This window comes from Fukomys damarensis, unplaced genomic scaffold (assembly GCF_012274545.1).
Source record: "Fukomys damarensis isolate Sample0158 unplaced genomic scaffold, DMR_v1.0_HiC HiC_scaffold_19, whole genome shotgun sequence".
NCBI classification, from domain to species: domain Eukaryota; kingdom Metazoa; phylum Chordata; class Mammalia; order Rodentia; family Bathyergidae; genus Fukomys; species Fukomys damarensis.
The window spans coordinates 46,339,965-46,359,469 of NW_022900931.1; the positions used below are offsets into that span (position 1 = coordinate 46,339,965).

A 19,505-nucleotide genomic window follows, 5' to 3' on the forward strand; every position below is an offset into this window, starting at 1 on the left:
AAAAAAAAAAAAAAAAAAAAAAGAGGAAGGGTTATTTTGATTCAGTTTCAGAGATTTCCATCTATGGCTGGCTGGCCCTGTTGCTTTGGGCAAGGAGTACCTGGTGAAGGAAAACCTTATGGGGGCCAGGAAGCAAAAGAGAAGAGGAAAGGGTGGGGTCCCAGTATCCCCTCCAGGGCACACCCCCAATGACCTCACTTCCTCCCACTAACCCCCGACTCTTAAAGGTTCCACACCTCCCAGTAGTGCCACGTGCTGGCGACCAATCATCTAACACATGAGCCTTTAGGAGATGTTCCTGATGCACACTGAAGCAGGAAGCATGGCTGTCTCGCACACGCTGACTTGGTCATTAGGAATTGGGATAAAGAGGAAGAAGTCTCAGATCTCCAAGCAGGCAACAGTGGTGGGTTTGGGAAGTCTTGGGCACTTGCTTGTGTTGTGAAGGCAGATTAGGACTTTGAGGCGACAAGCCCTTAGTGTCTTAGTGTCTATGCCTCCCCAATCTGTAACTCAAAATAAAACAGTCCCAACCATAAAATAAGTATAGGGAAGGCCAGTCATTTTCTGGCTTTTCCCATGATGATTACTTTGATGCTTTGTTGAAAATATTGTCCTCCTTCAGAAATGATGTTTATTCTCCTTGCTGGGTGTCTCCAACTCACTGGTTAGCGAGCATGTGTTTAGTCTGCTTGGTGGGACGCCCCGAGAGGGTCTGAGTGCATGACCAAAGAGCCAGAGGACTTTGGGGACAGAAAGGGACGTGAAGGTACACACTCAACACACCTGAGCCCACCATCTCTTATTGCAGCCACCCGACCACCTCAGCCTCCAGCTGCCCTCTCTGGCTTCCAGTTTCCCAGTAGGCTAAGTGGAGGACTTATCCGTTGTCTTGATGACACATTTTGTGGTATGTTTAGGAACCAGCTCAGATTTCCTGAGGGCAAACAGCAAACCAAATCAAACACACCAAACTCTGTTCTCCTTGCTCAGCAAAGTCCTTTCCCTCCCCCAGTCCCCGTTCAGCATAGTGCTGAAGTTTGCACAATCCGTCCAGACCAGACCGGTGGGGTGGAAAGGGGCAGTGGTGCAGGAGGCCAGGGGAAGATGCTTCCTCTCCCTCCACAGCTGTCTGTCTCTTCCGTGAACCCTATGCTGAAAAGGGGGTGGGTGGGATTGGCTGTTTATGTTCAGGACTCTTGGAATGGTGAAGGGTAATTTGTAGGAGGCCTCTCTCCAACATGGCCCTTGCCTGGAGGGTTGCCAAGGAGTTCGGGGCCTGGTTGGGAGTAGAGAGGGCAGGATAGGAGTGGAGACTTTTGATGCCAGGAGCTGAAGTCATACAGCAGACTCTTGGATGAACAGAAAGAGGCAATCCAAGCCCAGTGGGGGCAGCTGCCGCCAGTGAATCCCAGGAAATTATATGTTCTCTGGCAAAGGCTGTCCATGGTTTTGCTCCATCTCCTTGGCTGGGACAAACAACTGCCGTTCCCACCCTCCCCTGAGAGCCTGGAACTAAAGAAGTCCCTGGGGTTTGCCACGAAGAAATGACAACTGGCTTCGGCAATGTGGAGGGAAACCAGGGTGCAGCAATTAGATGCCCCTCTGGTCTGAATCAGGGCTTTGGCCTGTCACCAGCCTCCCCGGCAGCTGTTTCCACGGGGCCTTGAGGAATCCCCCAAGTCTGCTGGGCAGGAGCCAGGCCAAGGTCCTGTGGGCGCAGAGATGGAGACAAGTTTTTGGATGGCAAATGATTCTGTCTTGTGACCACGGTGGTGGGCAGTGCGGTGTGATGGGAGGAAGAACAGGGCCCTGCAGGCAGCAACCCCGGGTCTGCTTGATGGTTGTGTGACTTCATAAATGCCAAGCCGCCGTGTAATTTAGGACTTTAAATTACTAAACAAGGGCTGGGGATGTGGCTCACAGTGCTTACCTAGCATGTGTGAAGCCCTGGGTTCTATTCCCAGCACTGAGAGAATTGTTTGATGTCTCTGAATCTGTTTCTTCATCTGTAAAATGTGGATAACCATATCTACCTTACCCCATTGAGGTAAGGTTGAAAAATAAAGTAAAGGGACTCAGGCATCCAAGGTGCTCCCTGAAATACCGTCACAAGCAACCAAAAATCCCGTACACCTCTGGTTGAGGTCCAGTTACCAGCAAGAATAGAGAACTGAGAGAAAGGCTGCCCAGGCCCAGGCGGCCTGTCTCTTCTGGACAGCAGAAAGGTGTCCCCTGCTTCGCGGGGCATCTGTGGTCACTGTACTGAGAGAGCAGTGTGCACGTTCAGGAGCTGCCCTGTGTGCCACACTATCTGCATGCACTCTGGTCACAGAAAACAAGTATAGGACTGGGGTTGTGGCTGGGAATGAGGACTCTGGGTTTTCTCCAGGCTCCATTTCATAGATCAAAACAAGAGCTGGGTTTGCTTTGTCCTCTGCTCATTAAGGAAATTGGCCACGATGGCTGGGTCTTGGCCTGACTTGGAGAGCCTGAGGCCCTGCTGTGCCTCAGGTCACTGGTCATCCAGGAACCTGGTGACCTGGCTCTGTTCCTGGGTGGATTTCACCAAGGCCTGGAATGGCGGGATCTAAGGGAGCTTACCTACCTCCTCCTGGTAGGACGGAACTGGGGAAGCCACTTTTTCTTTCTTCAGCCATTGGAGTCCTCAGAACAGCAGGGCAGGGGCATACTCCTCTCAGGTCCCCACACTTCTCTGAAAGGCCACCATTTCTCAGTAGCTGGCCCACCTAGAGGGTGGCCCCCATTTTGAGCCAAGCCACCAGGCCTTGTGCCTACAGTCCTTTGCTCTGAGGTGGGTGGTTGTTATCCCAGGCCAGAAGTGTGCCTGAACAGCCCAGCTCAGGACCCAGAGACCCAGGCATGCTGTGGACACGAGAGGCTGTGCTTGGGCAGCAGCTCTCTGAAGGACAAAGTAGTCCTTCTACACAAGCAGAACTGTCACAGTGACATTCTCAAGGTACCCAGACACCAGCTCATGGGCTGCCTACCTTAAAGCATCATTTGATTTGCCAGAATTCCAGTTCAATAAATATTAAGGCTAGCAATATAGCCTTAATCCTCGCTACTTGGGAGGTTGAAGCAGGAGGATCACAAATTTGAGGCCAGCCTGGGCAACTTAGTGAGATCTTGTATCAAATTAAAAATAAAGAAGGCTGAGGGTGTAGCTAGGTGGTAGAGGGCTCACCTAGATGCATGAGCCCTGGGTTACATTCCCCAGTACTGCAAATAAATAGATAACTATGAGGGAGCATCCAACAAGGGAATCAAAGATGACCGAGAGGATCTCTGCTCTTTCAGGTTCTCACAGTACACAGAGACAGCAGCCTAGGAGAAGTACTACAATAGAAACACAGCCTTGTGTCTGATGGGAACTCTGTTCAGCTTTTTTGTTTTTTGATTTTTTGAGATAGGGTCTCACTGTGTAGTTCAGAATGCTCTGGAACTCGCTGTGTAGCCCATGCTGGTCTCAAACTTGCAGCAATCCTCCTGCCTCAGCCTCCCGAGTGCTGGGATTACAGGCATGCGCCACCACACTTGGCATCTGTTCAGCTTTAAAAGGCCCAGAGACCATGGCTAAACAACAGGAAGGTTTGTTTTTCTTTCCCAGGGGAGAAATCTGAATGCAGACCGCCCAGAGCTGGCATGGTTAGCTCAAGACATAGTAACTTCCATCCTCAAAATCCTCTCGTGGTCACCAGATAGCTATTCAGCTCCAGTCATTCTGACCACATTTGAAGCCTGGGAAATGAGGAGAGAGCAAAAGACACCTCCCAGCTGTGTCAGTCCTGCTTTTAGAGAACTTTTCCAAACTATTACCAACTTCTACCTACATCTCACTAGCTAGAATTCAGGCCACGTTCATGCCCGTCAAGCCTGTGTCTGTCAGTGGGGAGCAAGCGGGTAGGGATTTGGGGAGTCAGAAGTAGCTGCCACAAAAAGAAGAGTGAGGAAGGTATAGGAGTATTTCCTTGGGATCCTGAGATTGTAGCTGGGCCTTGAGAAACAAGGAGACTTCAGTACAAGGGTTAGGGTTATGTAATGGTTTTCCAGATAGAAAAACAACCAGAGCAAAGGCCCTGCTGCTTAGGAGAGCCAAGAGGGCCAGGAGTGAGCTGGACCCACCAGGGTGTGGGGAAGGGCAGGAGAGAAGGATGAAAGCCAGGCATGGTGGCACACACCTGTACTCCCTGCACCCAGGAGGCTGAAACAGGAAGATCACTATGAGTTTGAGACCAATGTGAGCTACACAGTGAGTTCAAAACTAGCCTGGACTACATAGTGAGACTTTGCTTCAGAAACACACCAGAAAACAGGGGAGGATGTATGGACACGCAGAGCTGGGTCTAGGTCAGAGCTCTGACTACCAGGCCCAGGATTTTGGACTTTACTCCTTTATTGTGCATGCAGGAGAGAGGGTTTGGGGCTGGACAGTGATGTATGTTTTAGGAAGCCTACGTCTGGTAACCTTTTAGGTGACGGGAGCCTTGCTGCTCGAAGGTTCATGGCCCACCTGGCACCCTTCCCTTCACGGTGAGCTCGCTGGAAGCATCTTAGATCTGAGCCGCCAGAGATTCCCAGGCCTGGGTTAGAGCTGGGAAGACAACCGCACACTGCGTAGAGCAGTGTACAGTTCAGAGACACCGATTCTGGAGCCAGACCACCCGGGTTCAGATCCTGCGGTTTACGTAACCTCTCTGGTGCCCCTGTTTCTGTGTCTGCACATGAGCATGGTGAATGGGCCCTGCCGCTTAGCACTGATGAGAAAGTTAAAAAGCCCTCACATTTACACACAGAGAAAGCCCTCGGGAGTGCTGCTGTTGCCAGTGTGGCCCTAGCTTCAGGCTGCCTGAACGCCCTCCCTCCAACCGGCGACCTGACCTTCTCTCGTGTCCCCTCCATGGAGCAGTATGAAGAGCGGTTTCTGCAGGAGGAGACCGTGTCCCAGCAGATCAACTCCATCCAGCTCCTGCAGACGCAACCCCTGTCCCCGCCTAAGGTGGTGAAGCCACAGCGGCCTCTGCAGAGGCGGGTCCACCTGAGGGGCCGGCCGGCCTCCAGGCCCACCGTCATCCGGGGCATCACCTATTATAAAGCCAAGGTCTCCGAGGAAGAGAACGACATCGAAGAGCAGCGTGAGTTGGGGCCAGCAGAGGCAGAGCGTGTGGAGGGAGGGAGCGTGTGGAGAGGGACTGCCCGGCAGCTCTGCCTTCCTTATAACTTGCTGAGTGGCCTTGGGCCAGTCACTTTCCCTCTCTGGGCTTGCCCAACCATGTGGCAGAGCTTGGCTGAGCGGGCAGGGACTTCAGTGTCCTCTAGTCCAGTCCTCCTTGTTTGCAGATGAGGAAACCGAGGCTTGGGGGGAATGATATGCTCAGGGCCACCTGTTCTTCCCTCCAGGCCCCTGAGCTGCCTGAGTCTCCAGCACCTCCCCTTATTTTTCACAGGAACTAGATTAACCCTCTCCCCACCATTTATTTATTTTATTTATTTTTTATTTTGAGACAAAGTCTCAATATGTTGCCCAGGCTGGGCTTGAACTTGCAGTTCTCCTGCTTCAGGCTACCAGAGTGCTGGGATTCCAGGCCTGTGTCACCATACCAGGCTCCTCTCAGCCTTCTTGACCCTCCTTACTCTACTCTGCTTTCCCCGCTAGCACCTGAGCACTACGTACAGCCTGTCTGTGGTTTGGTGTCTCCACCACTAGACAGAAGCTCATGAGGTCAGGGATCATTGTTTTGCTCCTGTGTGGTACATTTGTCAGATGAATGGACTGGATCCTTGGCTTCTTGGACACCAGGACTCAGAGCCTAGGACTGTGCCTCCCACCAGGGACTCCTGAGTTCTGGGTAGGATACAGGGCAGTCTGTTCAGAGACATTCCAGGAAATACAGGGTCCCTCCATCCACGCTACTTGTCCCCTTCTTCTAAATCCCAGCTGGGCTGTGTCTCCAAAGCAGGCCACCATGTTGAGGGCAGGGGCCTCTTCTCCACCTGCCGGTCACCACCCACCAGCCTCTGCCAGGCTGGGCCTCTTCCCACACCACCAGTGACCCTTGTGTTTGTTCCACAGAAGATGAGCTTTTCAGTGGTGAAAATGGAGTGGATTTGCTGATTGAAGACCAGCTCCTGAGACACGATGACCTGCTGACCAGTCCCATCCAGAGGCCAAGAGCCACCCATCACAGTGCTGTTGTGACAACTGCCCCAAGTGTGCAGACCACACCCCAGTCCTCATCGTCCAGCTCCACTGACCCTGCTCTCCAGGCCTCAGTGGGACAACTCTCGCCAACACTTCGTACCACACTGAAATTCCCAGATTCCTCAAGAGAGGCACCTTCTGCTCAGGTCCCCTCTACCACCATGGCCCACACAGCTACCCAGCTACCTCCAGCCTCAGCTGCCCCAGCTCCTTTAGATGCATTTGTGGAAGTAATATACACGGCCCCAGTGCCTCCCACCACAGTCAGGACAGATTCGCCGGGGAAGGAGGCAACTGCTGGACAGGGGACGGCCCCAGCCAGCCCCACCCTGACCCCCGAGGAAGAAGATGACATCCGGAATGTCATAGGTGAGTTCGTCCCACCTTCTCCTGGTCTTCCTGGCAGCTCGGGCAGAAGGCTGAGCCAGGAAATCAGGTGAAAGATAGAGGTGCCAGATGGCCAAAGATCTTCATGAGGAAAGGCAAAGGGGTGAAGCTCACGGTGGAGATCTTGCCTGGCACGTGCAAAGCCCTGGCTTCCTCCCCAGAACTTCAAAAATAAAAACAAGCAAGACAAAAAAGAAAGGTAGGTGGAGTTACACCTTTGACCAATATTTAGTATCTTTTTAAAATGTGACCGTGGTAAGAGTAGGAACCTCCTGTTTTGAAATGCCTAAATAAGTAGAGCCAAGATCTCACCCGTGTCTGTCAGTTTTATAAACACTTATGGGATAGGCTTTATGATGGGTATCGGAGTATCTATACGATGATCAAGTTTTCCTTAGTAAGTTCATCAGATGATGAAATAGCAAAGGATTCTTACTGGGAGGAAAGTCACAGGGTCATAGGAGAGTGGGAGCAAGAGGGTAATTGGTGCAGTGGGCCCTAGCGCAAAATCACTGTAGCCCCAGCCCTGGCGAACACGGAAATGTGTGGCATCGTGGGACAGATGTTCTCACAAAGGAGTGGAGAAACAGTGAAATGAAAGAGGGAGCACTTTGTTGGCCTGGCTGCTAGGAAGGCTGGGGGGTGTTTTTATTGTGAGCTGTTTTGGCGGGGACCAAGGATGGATCTCAGAACTTTGAGCTTGTGAGGCACATGCAGTGCCACTGTGCTAAATCCCCAGCCCAAAGGAGGATTTTTTAAAGGAGGCTTTGAAGAATAAATAGGATCTTTATATATAGGAAAGGGAAGTCCTCTGACCAAATCTAAAGGAGTAATGTATGTTGCAGGTGCATGGAGAACACAGCCCTGTTTTATGCCTGGGTTCTCCATGACTGCAAGTTGACTCACAGCACAGGGACTGAGGGGGCATGGAGGGTAGTTATAAATATCTCTTCCAAAAAGAGTTAAACCAACCGTTTATTAAGTCACCACTGAGAGTGACTAAATAAAAACACTATTGAATAATTATTTTTATCAAAATACTTAAATGAAAAATCCACTCACTTTCGGAGAGGACATGGTTTGCCTTATACACGTCTTTCCCTTTCCTCAATTTCTATTCTCTTGGCTGCCTTGTTCCCTCCCAATTCTTCGGGAGAAAGAGCCAGGTCCTGCGTGTGCCACGAGCCACGAACCTGGGTGCAGCCTGCTCTCTGCTCTTGACAGCTGTGTGACCTCAGCCAAGTCTCTGGCTTTCTCTGGGTCTCGATTGAATTAGAAGCTTTGTAAGGCCCATGTCTTCCACTGTGTCCTCTGGTTTTCTGCAGGAAGTTCACCAGGCCTTCTTACACCACGGGATACTTCATGGATGAGAAATCCCAAAATAATGGCTAAGCAGGGGAGTGGTCAGTAAGAGAGGAGCCTTGAGCCACATCTCCTAAGCAGTGGCCTAGAGGATACGGAGCAGGAAGGTAGTCCGTCCTTGCACCACTGAGGCTGGGTGGGGAGCAGCTTTCATGGAGGGAGGAGGAAGCCAGAGCAGAAGGTCACTTCCCTACCTTGTGGATAGGCAGTGGGTCCCGAGTAACCTCTGCAGAGCACTCTGAGGCCGCATCAAGTTCCCACTTCCACCCCAGCTCCCAGCAGCAGCCTTGGACCACAGCCCCCGAGTCCTGTGTGCCACCTCGCCCTCTGCAATGGTGCAAGCTCCTGAGCCCCAAACTGCGCCCTTCGGCCATTGTCATCTTTGGGTGAGAGGAAAGTTCCCCCAATTGTTAGAAATCGCCCTGCCTCCCATCACAGGTAGCTGGAACACACAGAGTGAAGACAGGCGGCAGGTGGGACCCTCAGACCTGTAAGTCTTCAGGGGAAGGGGTGGAGCCTGGGGCCTCTTCCCTTGGAGACCTGCTCGCCAGGCGGGGGCTCCTCACTGTGTCCATGCGACCTCTACCTGGGTGTCCGCACCCAACCGGATTTGGTTACCAGTGGGCTTTTCCAGTGTTGTTCCCGACTTAGACATTTATGGGGGTCTTAGGACAGCAGACAGGGAAACCCCAGTGTCCTGAAAGACATACCTGGTGGTGTGAGCCGGGGGACCGGGGCGCATTTTCTCTTGCTGGTCAGTATTCTCCTCTACTAGAAAAGTGACTGCGAAGAGGATGTTAGGCTCCTTTAAAGTCTAGCTGGTAGGCTTTTTCGAAAGAGCTGGGGCTCCTGCCTCTGGCATCTACTCAGAAAGTCTTGGATGTAACCATAGATGCAGTGTTTTCTTCAAATACCAAGAGTAGGACCAGAGTGGCACAAATGAGAAAGATTCGCCTGTGCAAGCGATGTGGAACTTTGATGAGTTTGTTTGGGGGAATATTTGTAATCACTTACTTGTTGTCAAGCACCTCTGGCTGGCTGCTGGTAGCGAGAATGGGGTTTCCATTCTGGAACTTTCTCTGCAGACCCCCTGACTTGGCTGTGTCTGGCCAGGAAGACTGTGGTGTGGTGACATCTCCCAGTTAAGTAAGAATCATTTGGCTGAAACAGACCCAGGCCACTGATTGCTGCCATGGAAAAGTTGTCCACTGCTGTACTGACTTTTGAGCTTAAGATGTGGTTTGAAATGGGGCTGCCTTTAAAAGGGACCTTGTATTTCATCATATTCCAAGCCTGATTTTGTGATTTCCTAAAATTCCTACTGTTATTCTTGGAGGAGTTTTCAATCCTTGGAAAAAATCCAAACACAGGTAAATTAGAATTTATTTTGGGCTGTGCAAACAAACCATTGGCCACGGTGTGACTCCACAGCGGGAAGAGAGACGCTGTTGGTGTCCGGAGTTGGGCTCGAGGAGGAATGGGCCAGCACGGATGTGGCAGCCCTGCTCCTCGGCCAGGCTTGTGGGGTTGGTCTGCGGGGCTGCCTGGCCACAGCTTAACAGATTCCCAGAGTTTATCAGGGGCAATTCTTGATGTGATTTTTAGAAGGGGCCAATTTGGAGGCAGGAAGGAACAAAGAGGCCAGTGAGCTTACCATAATACCAGGGAGAGGTAGTTTCACATTTGAAGCTCGGAAATACCGTGATCGGTGAAGAATGTCTCCCTCACGGAGCACATGACCTTAGCAACCCTGAGGCTTGACCAGGGTTGGCCCCTGTGGCCGAGTGCTAGCCTGGGTCAGAGAGGACAAGGACACTGCTGAGGCGAGGGCAGCACTTTCCAGAGCCTCCACAGCACCCAGACTTCCCATTGTTCAGTTAATCGCTGTCCCAAGTCTCTGGACAGGCAGCTGCCCACCCACTCACACTCTGGTGACTCACCTAATCCAGCCCCCTAGGGGAACTTTGCTTGTCTTACAGCCTGGACAAGAGAATTTAGAATGGACAGGGACCAAAGTCTCAGCTGGATAAGGAAGCCACCATAATTCACTCAGCGCGCGTGACCTCCGGGCAGAGGCAACCGTGAGAGCCTGGATGAGAAGGAAGAGACTGAGGGTGCTAAGCATAAAAACCATATGCCGAGTGGGTCCTTAGAGTACTAAGAGCCATCGCTGTGTGGGTGCTGCTGGTTTCAGGACTCAGCAACAGACCTGCAGGGCCTGCCGTGGACTTGCTCACAAGCCGTGTGTGAAATGGACACAGAAACGCGGTTTCAACCTGGGCGGTGAGCGAGGTGGTGAAGGAACACGCAGGGTGCTGAGGGTCACGGGGACGCTTCGGAGATGCTGTGCTGACTGAGCCATCTTGAAGGATAAGGGGAAATGAGGCAGGTAAAGGAGAAAGTGGTGTTGCACTGAGAGGGCCCAGAGCCAATAAGAGCACCTGAGGTGAGATAGCACAGGAAACCAGCTGCAGAAGTGTCAGGGCCGGGTGCAGCATGAAAAGGCAGTGAAAAGACTGCTAAAGGTACCGAATATAGAACTTCTCCGTCCTTCCAGGGGGACAGGGTGTGTCTCTTGCTTCTCCATACGGTGCTTTTTTATTTGCTGTTTCATGGTGGTATAAATAGAAAAATATTAAAACTTTAAGTTACTAGCATGAGTTTTATCATTCATCGTTACATGGTGCAATGTCAGTTTTGTTTGTTTAGTCTTTCATTGTTCTTTTGCGGTACTGGGGATCAAACCCGGGCAGGGCTAAGCTCTGTCCCAAGTCCTTTTTATTTTATTTGGAGACAGGATCTCACTAAGTTGCCCAGGCTGGGTTTGAACTTGCGATCCTCCTGCCTCAGTCTCTGGCATACTGTAGTTGAGTGTGATTACAGGTGGGCACCACAGTGCCTGGTGTACACATAAGCTTTCAAGGCAAACATGCGATCTTTTAATGTATGTACAGAATCCATCAAATGCCCAGTGACTCGCTGCACACGACTCACCCACCTGTCCCTGCCACACTTGATCCGTGTACATGGACCCACATGCCCTCCTTCAGCTACTGTGGGAGGAAGGACTAGAAAGAAAAGCAACTGTAGGTGCCCGTCTTCCCTCCTCTTCTGTGTCATGCTCCACATGAGCTGCTATCTAACACAAGCAAGAGCAGGCAGGGTCCTTCTTTGTATTTTCCAGCCAAGCTCTGATTGGTATGTGAGTGTGGCTCCAAGGCCATGTATTTACTGTGTGCTCAGCTTGAGTCTGCTGAGCTCCCTGCCTGAGGATCCCCCCAGAATCCCATGTCCAGTGGGCACAGCAAATCCTATATGCAAACAGGGGCAGAAAGACAGACGTGGGTGTCTAGCTTCCTCCTCTGTTCATATTTGTCCCCTGTCCTGTTAAACTTCGCTTATAAAACACAACTGCAAGGGTAAATGAAGAATTTCAGGAGAGCGACAGCAGAGCATTAAACCACAGGCAAATCATTCTGAGGGGCACCTGTGTGACTGCCCAGATCACATGCCCATAAAGCCAGCACTGGGCGTAGCACCCTCGGGGACGCCCAGTCCACACAGCTAGTGAAAGATCTTGGCCAGATTCACCCCAAGATGGCTTCTCATAGTCTTAAATTTGATTGCTTTGGGGCCCCTGCTCCTCTGGCCTCCTAGACTCTGGCGCCACCTGTTGTCTTTCTGCCTGGTCCCTGGAGGCATTGAGGTGAAGAGGAAAGAAAGGATGCAGTCCCTTGAAGAGTGAGTGGAGAAGGGGGTATCAGGGGGACCCAGGTTTCTGGCTTAGTAGGTAGTGGTCTCTCTCTCTCTCTCTCCCTCCTCTTTATCTTTTTCTCTGTCTCTCATCTGTCTCTCCCTCTCTTGGTACTGTGGTGGTACTGGGGATTGATTCCAAGTTCTTCATACTGAGCTACATTCCAAGTTCTTTTAAATTTTTTAAATTTTGAGACCAGGTTTTACTAAGCACTAAACTGCACAGTCTGGGCTCAAACTAGCAATCCTCCTGCCTCCGCCTCCCAAAGTGCTGGGATTATAGACATGCATCACCATGTCCAACTCAAATGGATTTCTTTTTTTAACCCATCAGGTTTGAGGATCAGGAGAACACCCAGGAATACCTCAAGTAGGCTATTAGATGTCTGATGCTCAGAAACAAGACCTGGGCTGCAGTCATCAGTAAGAGCTGAGCTTGCCCAGTGAGTGCCAGAGGGCAGAGAGGAGAGGGGCAGAAGTGGAGCTCTGAGGCACAGTGTCTGGAAGGGAGCTGAGCTATCCCGAGAACTGGAGAAGATAAGGCTGGGGAGAGGGCAGGGACCGGAGTCGGTGGCAGGTGTGTGGAAGAGAGCAAAGGAGACCCTCCTGAGGTGAGTGTGGGTACCAGGGGTGGCCCACAGGTTCTCACCCAAGGAGAGGCTTGGCTGCAACATGAGGACCAGAGGGCACCCCTGGGGGGCAGTGTCAAGCAGGCAAGGCCGCTGTGGGCCAAGGGGTAATGGTGTACAGCCATTGTGGGTGAAGAGGGGCACCTGCGGAGACACAAGCCAGGGGCGCTCACAGCTGAGGGAAGGTGGGGAGGCTGATGTGGATTTTAGGATGCTGAGATTCAAGAAGGTTTATGTGCTGAGGACAGAGCTGCTTCTTTTGAAGGAGGCCAGCTGCCTGGTGGGACTACTGATAAGTGAGTTAATCCATAGAGCATGTTGGTAATGTTGGCCGTCACTTTCACCACTGTCCTTGGCAGCCCCACTCCGGGGGAACCCAGATGACTCACAGACAGCACCACTCTCTGTGCAGTTCCTCTGAACTGCCTCCCATCCTCTGACATTAACTTTGAGGAGGAGACAACACACTGCTTCTCTCCAAGGCTGCTGTCTGCTGCCAAGGGCGGGAGCCTCTGAGCCGCCCCAGCCTCTCAGGGCGGGGTGGTATATCTGGACCCCATGGCCTGGAACTCCTCCCTTGCTCCTGTCTTCAGATGCTCTGAAACCACACACCTTGGTTCTGCCAATCCTGCCTGGGCTCATCCACCCTGTAAGGCCGCTAGTGTCTACTGGATCTCAGGCCATGTGGAAATACGTCCTAAGATCTCGAGCATGGAGACCCCCAAGCCTGCAAACTAGGCTCCCTTCTTCCTACAGGAAGTAAGGACACCTCCCTTAACCTCAGAAACTGACTCCATTTACATTAGTTTCCTGTGCCTTCAAATTGCCCTGTCTCCTGATTAGACATGACAGAAATTTACTGTTTTAACCTCTTCTGGAGGCCAGAAGTCCAAAATTACAAATTTACAGGTTTAAAAAAATCATGGTATCAGAGGGCTGGTGTCTTCCAGAGGTTCTGGAATCCATTTCTTGCCTTCTCTAGCTTCCTGTGACTGCCAACATTCCTTGGCTTGTGGCCAATCACTCCAGCCTTTCCTCCATCATCACGTCGCCAACTCCTCTTCTGTAGTCACATCTTCCCAGGCCTCCTTGTTAAAAGATACGTGTGACTGCACTAAAGACCCACTCATATAATCCAGGATAAACTCCTCAAGATTCATATTCCTTCTCTTTCCCAGGCTGGCCTTAAACTTGTGATCCCCTTGCCTCATCCTCCCAAGTAGCTGGGATTACAGAGGTGTACCACCATCCCCGCACTCCTCAGGACTTGACTGAATCATATCTGCAGATTCCCTATAAGGTCACATGCTCAGGTTCCAGGAATTAGAACCAGAGCATCTGCAGGGACAGTGGACTCTGCAAGCCCTCTTGTGAAGTAGGCAGGGCAGGCATTATACTTGTTTGACTGCTGGGAAAGTCTAAATTCCATGACCCTATGGAGGCAACACAGACTTTGGAGTCAGGGCTGGGCCACAACAAAGGCCAGGCCGTTGGCTCCAAGTCTGGGCACATCTGCACCTCACATTAGGGTCCTGCCATTGAGAGCCTCAGTGTGCAGACAGGACCCTGGAGGGACCCGGGGGCCAGTCCAGGTCGCCCACATGTCAGAACTCAAATGAGCCCTGGCTTCAGGAGCCCAGCTGCAGTTTCCATGCCTGGCCAGCTCGGTGGCACAACTGTGGGAACCCAGCAGAAGCAGCTCTCCTAACCTGGCCATTTGGAGGCTTTGGGGCATGGCTGGAAGATGCTTTTGAGACAGGAATCGGTGTCCTTGCTGGGCTTTGCCAGGAGAAAAGGGCACATGCAAATCGCTCCATAAGTACAGCACGGGAAGGCCTCTCCACTGGCAGACAGGTCCCCATATAGTGCCAGGGAATGAGATCTTTTCCATCAGAGTCTGCTGCTGGGCTTAGCCAGAGACTTCGATTTTATTTTCTTGACCAGATGAGCTCAGTTGTGGGAGAAGGAGGCATTGGCATGTGGGTTTTGTTGTTTGTCACATGGAGACTGGATCTCTCTCTGCATTGTTAGAGCTGGACCAAGAAACCTCATGCAGAGCTTCCCAAGCTGGCCAGCTACACCCGTCTGTGGGGCGTGCCTGGAAAACAGTGTTTGTCCAAAGCTGCCCAGACTCAGGGCCAAGGACACACCAGGCTCCCCCATCTGGCCAGCTGCAAGCCTCGGGCTCCTTTCTCAGACCATTTCTGGGGAACAGACATGCAGTATGATCACAGTGCTGTACAAGGTAGATGTTTGAATTTAGAAGTTTATTACAGTAAATGACACACTGCCATTAATCCCTAGCAAAACACTCCCCCTTGGTTTGAACACACTTAACCCCATCATTCCTGTCACACCCTAACGCAGTTCCACAAGTCTTTTTTCATATGTTTGTGAGGTATGATCAAAAACACAGTGTTGCGTGCCATTGAAAAGAAAGGTAGGCTCGTAAAAACGTTACAGGGGGTCCTCGTCCATCTTATTTACCAGACCTGGCACTGTGTGACTTCCGGCCCTTCCCCAAAGCCAACATGGCCAGGAAAGATAAACATTTTAAACTGATGTGGGCATCGAGGCAGCGCATCTGAAGACACTTATGAAAGAGGACTTCCAGAACTGCTTCAGAAAGGGGCACGAACAATGGGACATTGTGTTTGCAGTGGCGGGGAGGCATTTTGAAGGGATTAATGTCAATGTGTCTTTTACTGCAATGGTATTTTTAAAAATGTAAACATTCACTATTTTTCTTCCATCACACCCCATTTGGACATGGGGTGACAAATGGAATCAAGAGGACCCTGAGTCCAGACTGTAGGCCCGTGTTCCTTTTGTCTCAGAGGAGTGCCTAGAACCAGTATTCTAATCACCATTCCTTATCTGGTCTTCCAGTCTTGATGGCCAGCAGCAGTGGGAGGGTAGCATGTCAGGGTCTGCTGTCCCTGCGGCCACAAGGGATGGAGGGGGCCAGAAGGGACAGGGAGCAGGATCCACCTAGTTGCCTTTTCCTGTCTCCTCTGTAGCCCACTAGTTATGGGGACAGCAAGGGCACATGCCCTTGAGAGTCAAGTGTGACTTTAGTACCATGCAAGTCCATGTTCAAAAGCAATGTTAAATAAAAACTATCACAGGCTTTCAAGTTGGTCTAGAACCCACAATTGTTTTAGTGGCCTTTTAGGACCCCTGGGTACTGGACCACTCTGAAGGATGTTGCTGAGTTCCTGTCCCATTGGGACTGACTTAAACTTTGAAGAAGACTCCAGCGCTGAGAGTGAGCTCCTTGTGCAGGCACTTGGGACGCTGCCCCTGCAGTTGCCCAGCAAGGGACCCTAGTGTCTTGCTCCCAGCAGTGGCTGGGCATGGACTTGAGGACAGCTCTCTAGGCCCTGCCGGGTGACCTCAGTGTACAAATGTCCACCGTATCTGCAGGGCTGTCCTGAGCTGTTAGCTGCTGGTATTCAGTGTTCCCTCCCGTTTGCACCCAGCAGAGTGCTCACCTCTGCTCATTTCTCACACAGCCATGCGCTCCTGCAAGTGTCAGGCCATCTGTTGGCTCCTGCCACTTGCGAGACACCATGAGCTCTGGGTAGAAAGAGCACAAGGAGGAGGAGCCACAGCCCCAACTCCCCTGTGCTCACATTCTGGTTGGGGTGGACATGGAGGAGGAGAGAGGCACAGGCACTGGGGAGAGCAAGAAGATATGTCCAGTAGGGGAGGTATATGCATGGTACCGTGGAGCAGGATGGAACGGAGCGTAAGGACAGACTGGCTTTCCTGAGGGCGTAAGTCTTAAGTCCTTGAGAAAGAGGGTCAAAAGTCAGAGAACAGGAACAAAGCATGCTGGCGTGACAGAAACAGATGACACTGGAAGGATGTCTGGGATCAGGCGACAGGGCCAGTGCAGGCTGCCATTCAGATCAGGAAGTTTCAGGTGTGGGGGTTATTGGATCATTCCAATACCCATCCTCCTCTTCTCCCCTAGGAAGGTGCAAGGACACCCTCTCCATGATCACAGGACCGACTACCCAGAACACATACGGGCGGAATGAAGGGGCCTGGATGAAGGACCCCCTAGCCGAGGATGAGCGAATCTATGTAACCAACTATTACTATGGCAACACCCTGGTAGAGTTCCGGAACCTGGAGAACTTCAAACAAGGTATGTTTCGGGGGCCCAACTCAGAAAACTTTCCTCTGCCCCACTGCCCTCTGGTTTTGTTGGTTGGCTTGTTGACTGGTTTTTACAGTGCTGAGAATTAAACCCAGGACCCTTGCACTGCATTATGTCACCAGCCCTTTAAAAGTTTTGTATTTATTTTGAGACAGGATCTCAATCACTAAATTGCCTGGGCTAGGCTCAAACTGGAGAACTTCCTGTCCCAGCCTCCCAGAATGCTTGGATTACAGACATTCATCACCGTATTGGATTTGTCCTATGTCTTAACCATGGCCAGACCTCTTTGGGTGGTGGCAATAAATGAGACAAGTGACACTTCTGGTGGTGAAAGGACCTTTCCTGGGAATGTGGCCCCCCTTCCACCCTATAGGAGCCAGCCTACAAGCTGAGCTCAAACCTACCCAAGGGGTAATGAAGTTGAAAATTAAAGACACACAGAAACAAGTTAAAATCTGGTGGGAACCAGAGGGCTCATGCCTCCCTTCAGCATAGAGCTCCAAATGACTGGCGCACCTTGGCTTTATTCACTCAGACACAGGCACGAGCAATTACAGTTCCACAGGCTTCATCTGTCTCCCACCCTCCATGGTACCTCTCCGGGTAAACAACTTTTTGACTTCTCCTCAGTGCTCACCAGGAGGCCAGTTAGGCCTCATCTTCCCATCTGATCTCCACACTACCCTCCTTCACATTCTCTATTCCCAGCTCTTCTCTTTCCCAGCTCCTGGGACATGGGATGACCTCGAGTCCTGCCAGAAGACGGCAGTAAAACATCCTCCTTTCCCCATAGCCCTCAACAGTTAGTTTACAGATCACACTCAGATATTAGCGCTTTAGATCCTTGAAGGCCCGAGTAAGGTGGAAAGGAATTGCTCTTGCTATGTAACAGATGAGAATCCCAAGGTGCAGGATAGTTAAGTGATTTGCAGTGGAGAGTGCAGAGCTGAGACAGGAACCCAGGTCCGTAGGCCCTGCTGATGGCTCATCCCCTCCCAGGATCCATCAGGCCCATCCACAACACTGCCCTCAAGGCCCCACCTTCTTGCCACCCACAGGTCGCTGGAGCAATTCCTACAAGCTCCCATACAGCTGGATCGGCACCGGCCACGTGGTGTACAATGGCGCCTTCTTTTACAACCGGGCCTTCACTCGTAACATCATCAAGTATGACCTGAAGCAGCGCTACGTGGCTGCCTGGGCCATGCTCCATGACGTGGCCTATGAGGAGGCCACGCCCTGGCGGTGGCAGGGCCACTCAGACGTGGACTTTGCTGTGGACGAGAATGGCCTGTGGCTCATCTATCCTGCCCTGGATGATGAGGGCTTCAGCCAGGAGGTGATCGTCCTGAGTAAGCTCAATGCCGTGGACCTGAGCACACAGAAAGAAACCACTTGGCGCACAGGGCTGCGGCGGAATTTCTACGGTAACTGCTTCGTCATCTGCGGGGTGCTGTATGCTGTAGACAGCTACAACCAGCGAAACGCCAACATCTCCTACGCCTTCGACACCCACACCAACACACAGATAGTCCCTCGGTTGCTGTTTGAGAATGAGTATTCTTACACCACCCAGATAGACTACAACCCCAAGGACCGCCTCCTCTATGCCTGGGACAATGGCCACCAGGTCACCTACCACGTCATCTTTGCCTACTGACACCCTAGTCCCCGGGAAAAGAAGCAAAGAGGGGCCGCTAGCACCTTGTGTGTGTGTGCGTGGGTGTATGTGCATGTGCGTGAGTGTGCAGGTGGGTATGTGTTGTTTAAAATATATATTATTTTGTATAATATTACAAATGTAAAATAGACAGTTTGGGTCTATTTTTTTTTTTAATGTGGATTGTAGATCAATCCATACGCATATGTGCTGGTCTCACCCTCCACAGTTTATATTTTTGCGCAAATGAACGTCTCCTTTTGACCAGTAGCCCCTTCCCTTGGTGGCCCCCACCCCTCCAGCTCCCAGGTCTCAGCTGTTGCAGGTTTCTTCATCCAGGTCTTGCAGCAGACAGTGCCAGGGCAGGAGTAAAGGAGGAAAGTGGCAGGAAAAGTTTCATGTATTGGAGAAGTTCTAAAAACCCAGAGAAATGCTTTTTTTTTTTTTTTAAATAAAGGAGAAGTTTAAAATCTTCCTCCAGTGTGCTCTGTTTAGTAGGGATGTGTCTAGCCAGTGGATGGGTGCCTCTCCTGACTGTGTCCCCCGGAAGTGATCTGCTGTGTCCAACTGCAGGCCCAGGAGCTCCTTCTCAAGCTGACCCTGGGTTTTTAAAAATGTTGTGACATCAGTCCTTGACACACACAATGACTTTAAGGACATTTAAACATTAGACTTCTTGATTCACTCTGTTCTCTTCAAAGCCAGGAATATCTAGTTCTTATGAGATATCTTTCCAGTCTACGGCCGTACCACCCCGAATGCGCCCGATCTCGGACGCTAAGCAGGGTCGGGCCTGGTTAGTACTTGGATGCGAGATGTCTTTCCACACAGATAACACTGTCTGGACTCTTCTTCTGCAGTAGGAAAAGCTGCCTCTGGTCTCCTGTAAGATCTTTTCACTTCAGTCCCATGGTTGGGGTGGACCTGGTAGAAGGGAAGGAAACTTGGTTGCAGGATGGTTGGCCAAGTTTCGAAGGTCCTTCCTTTGCACTTCAGAGCAAACTGGATGAGGTTCAGCCGCTGAATCTCTGTGGAGAATTACCTTAGTATGACATCTGGAAAGACTCCAGGGCAGAGGTTCAGTCAACTTTTTGTGCTGGGTCTATTGGCAGGTGTGTGAAACCCTCAAAAAGGAGCTCCAAGGTAGCCCCAAAGGAGTTCTATAGCTCCGAAAAGAGATGTAACAAATGGCAGGGAAATAAGCCAACCTTGAATCTGTTGGTTGCTGCCTTGAGTCTTTTCTTTTTCGTTAGGAGACATTTTTTATTGTGAAAGAATTTTAGATTCCCAGAAAGTTTACCACATTGCTAGAGAGCTTCG

General features: G+C 51.2%; 1 protein-coding gene across 1 annotated transcript in view; it reads left to right on the top strand.

Annotated features, from left to right (window-relative positions):
- The window catches only part of Olfml2b (olfactomedin like 2B), a 38,268-nt gene extending 19,626 nt beyond the window's left edge, over positions 1–18,642 (top strand). The window contains exons 5-8 of the mRNA XM_010616979.2: positions 4,931–5,156; positions 6,095–6,592; positions 16,334–16,510; positions 17,584–18,642. Coding sequence (XP_010615281.1) covers positions 4,931–5,156; positions 6,095–6,592; positions 16,334–16,510; positions 17,584–18,185 — 1,503 coding nt within the window. The 3' untranslated portion in view covers positions 18,186–18,642. The remainder of the gene's footprint in view (positions 1–4,930; positions 5,157–6,094; positions 6,593–16,333; positions 16,511–17,583) is intronic.
- The last annotated feature ends 863 nt before the right edge of the window (positions 18,643–19,505 follow it).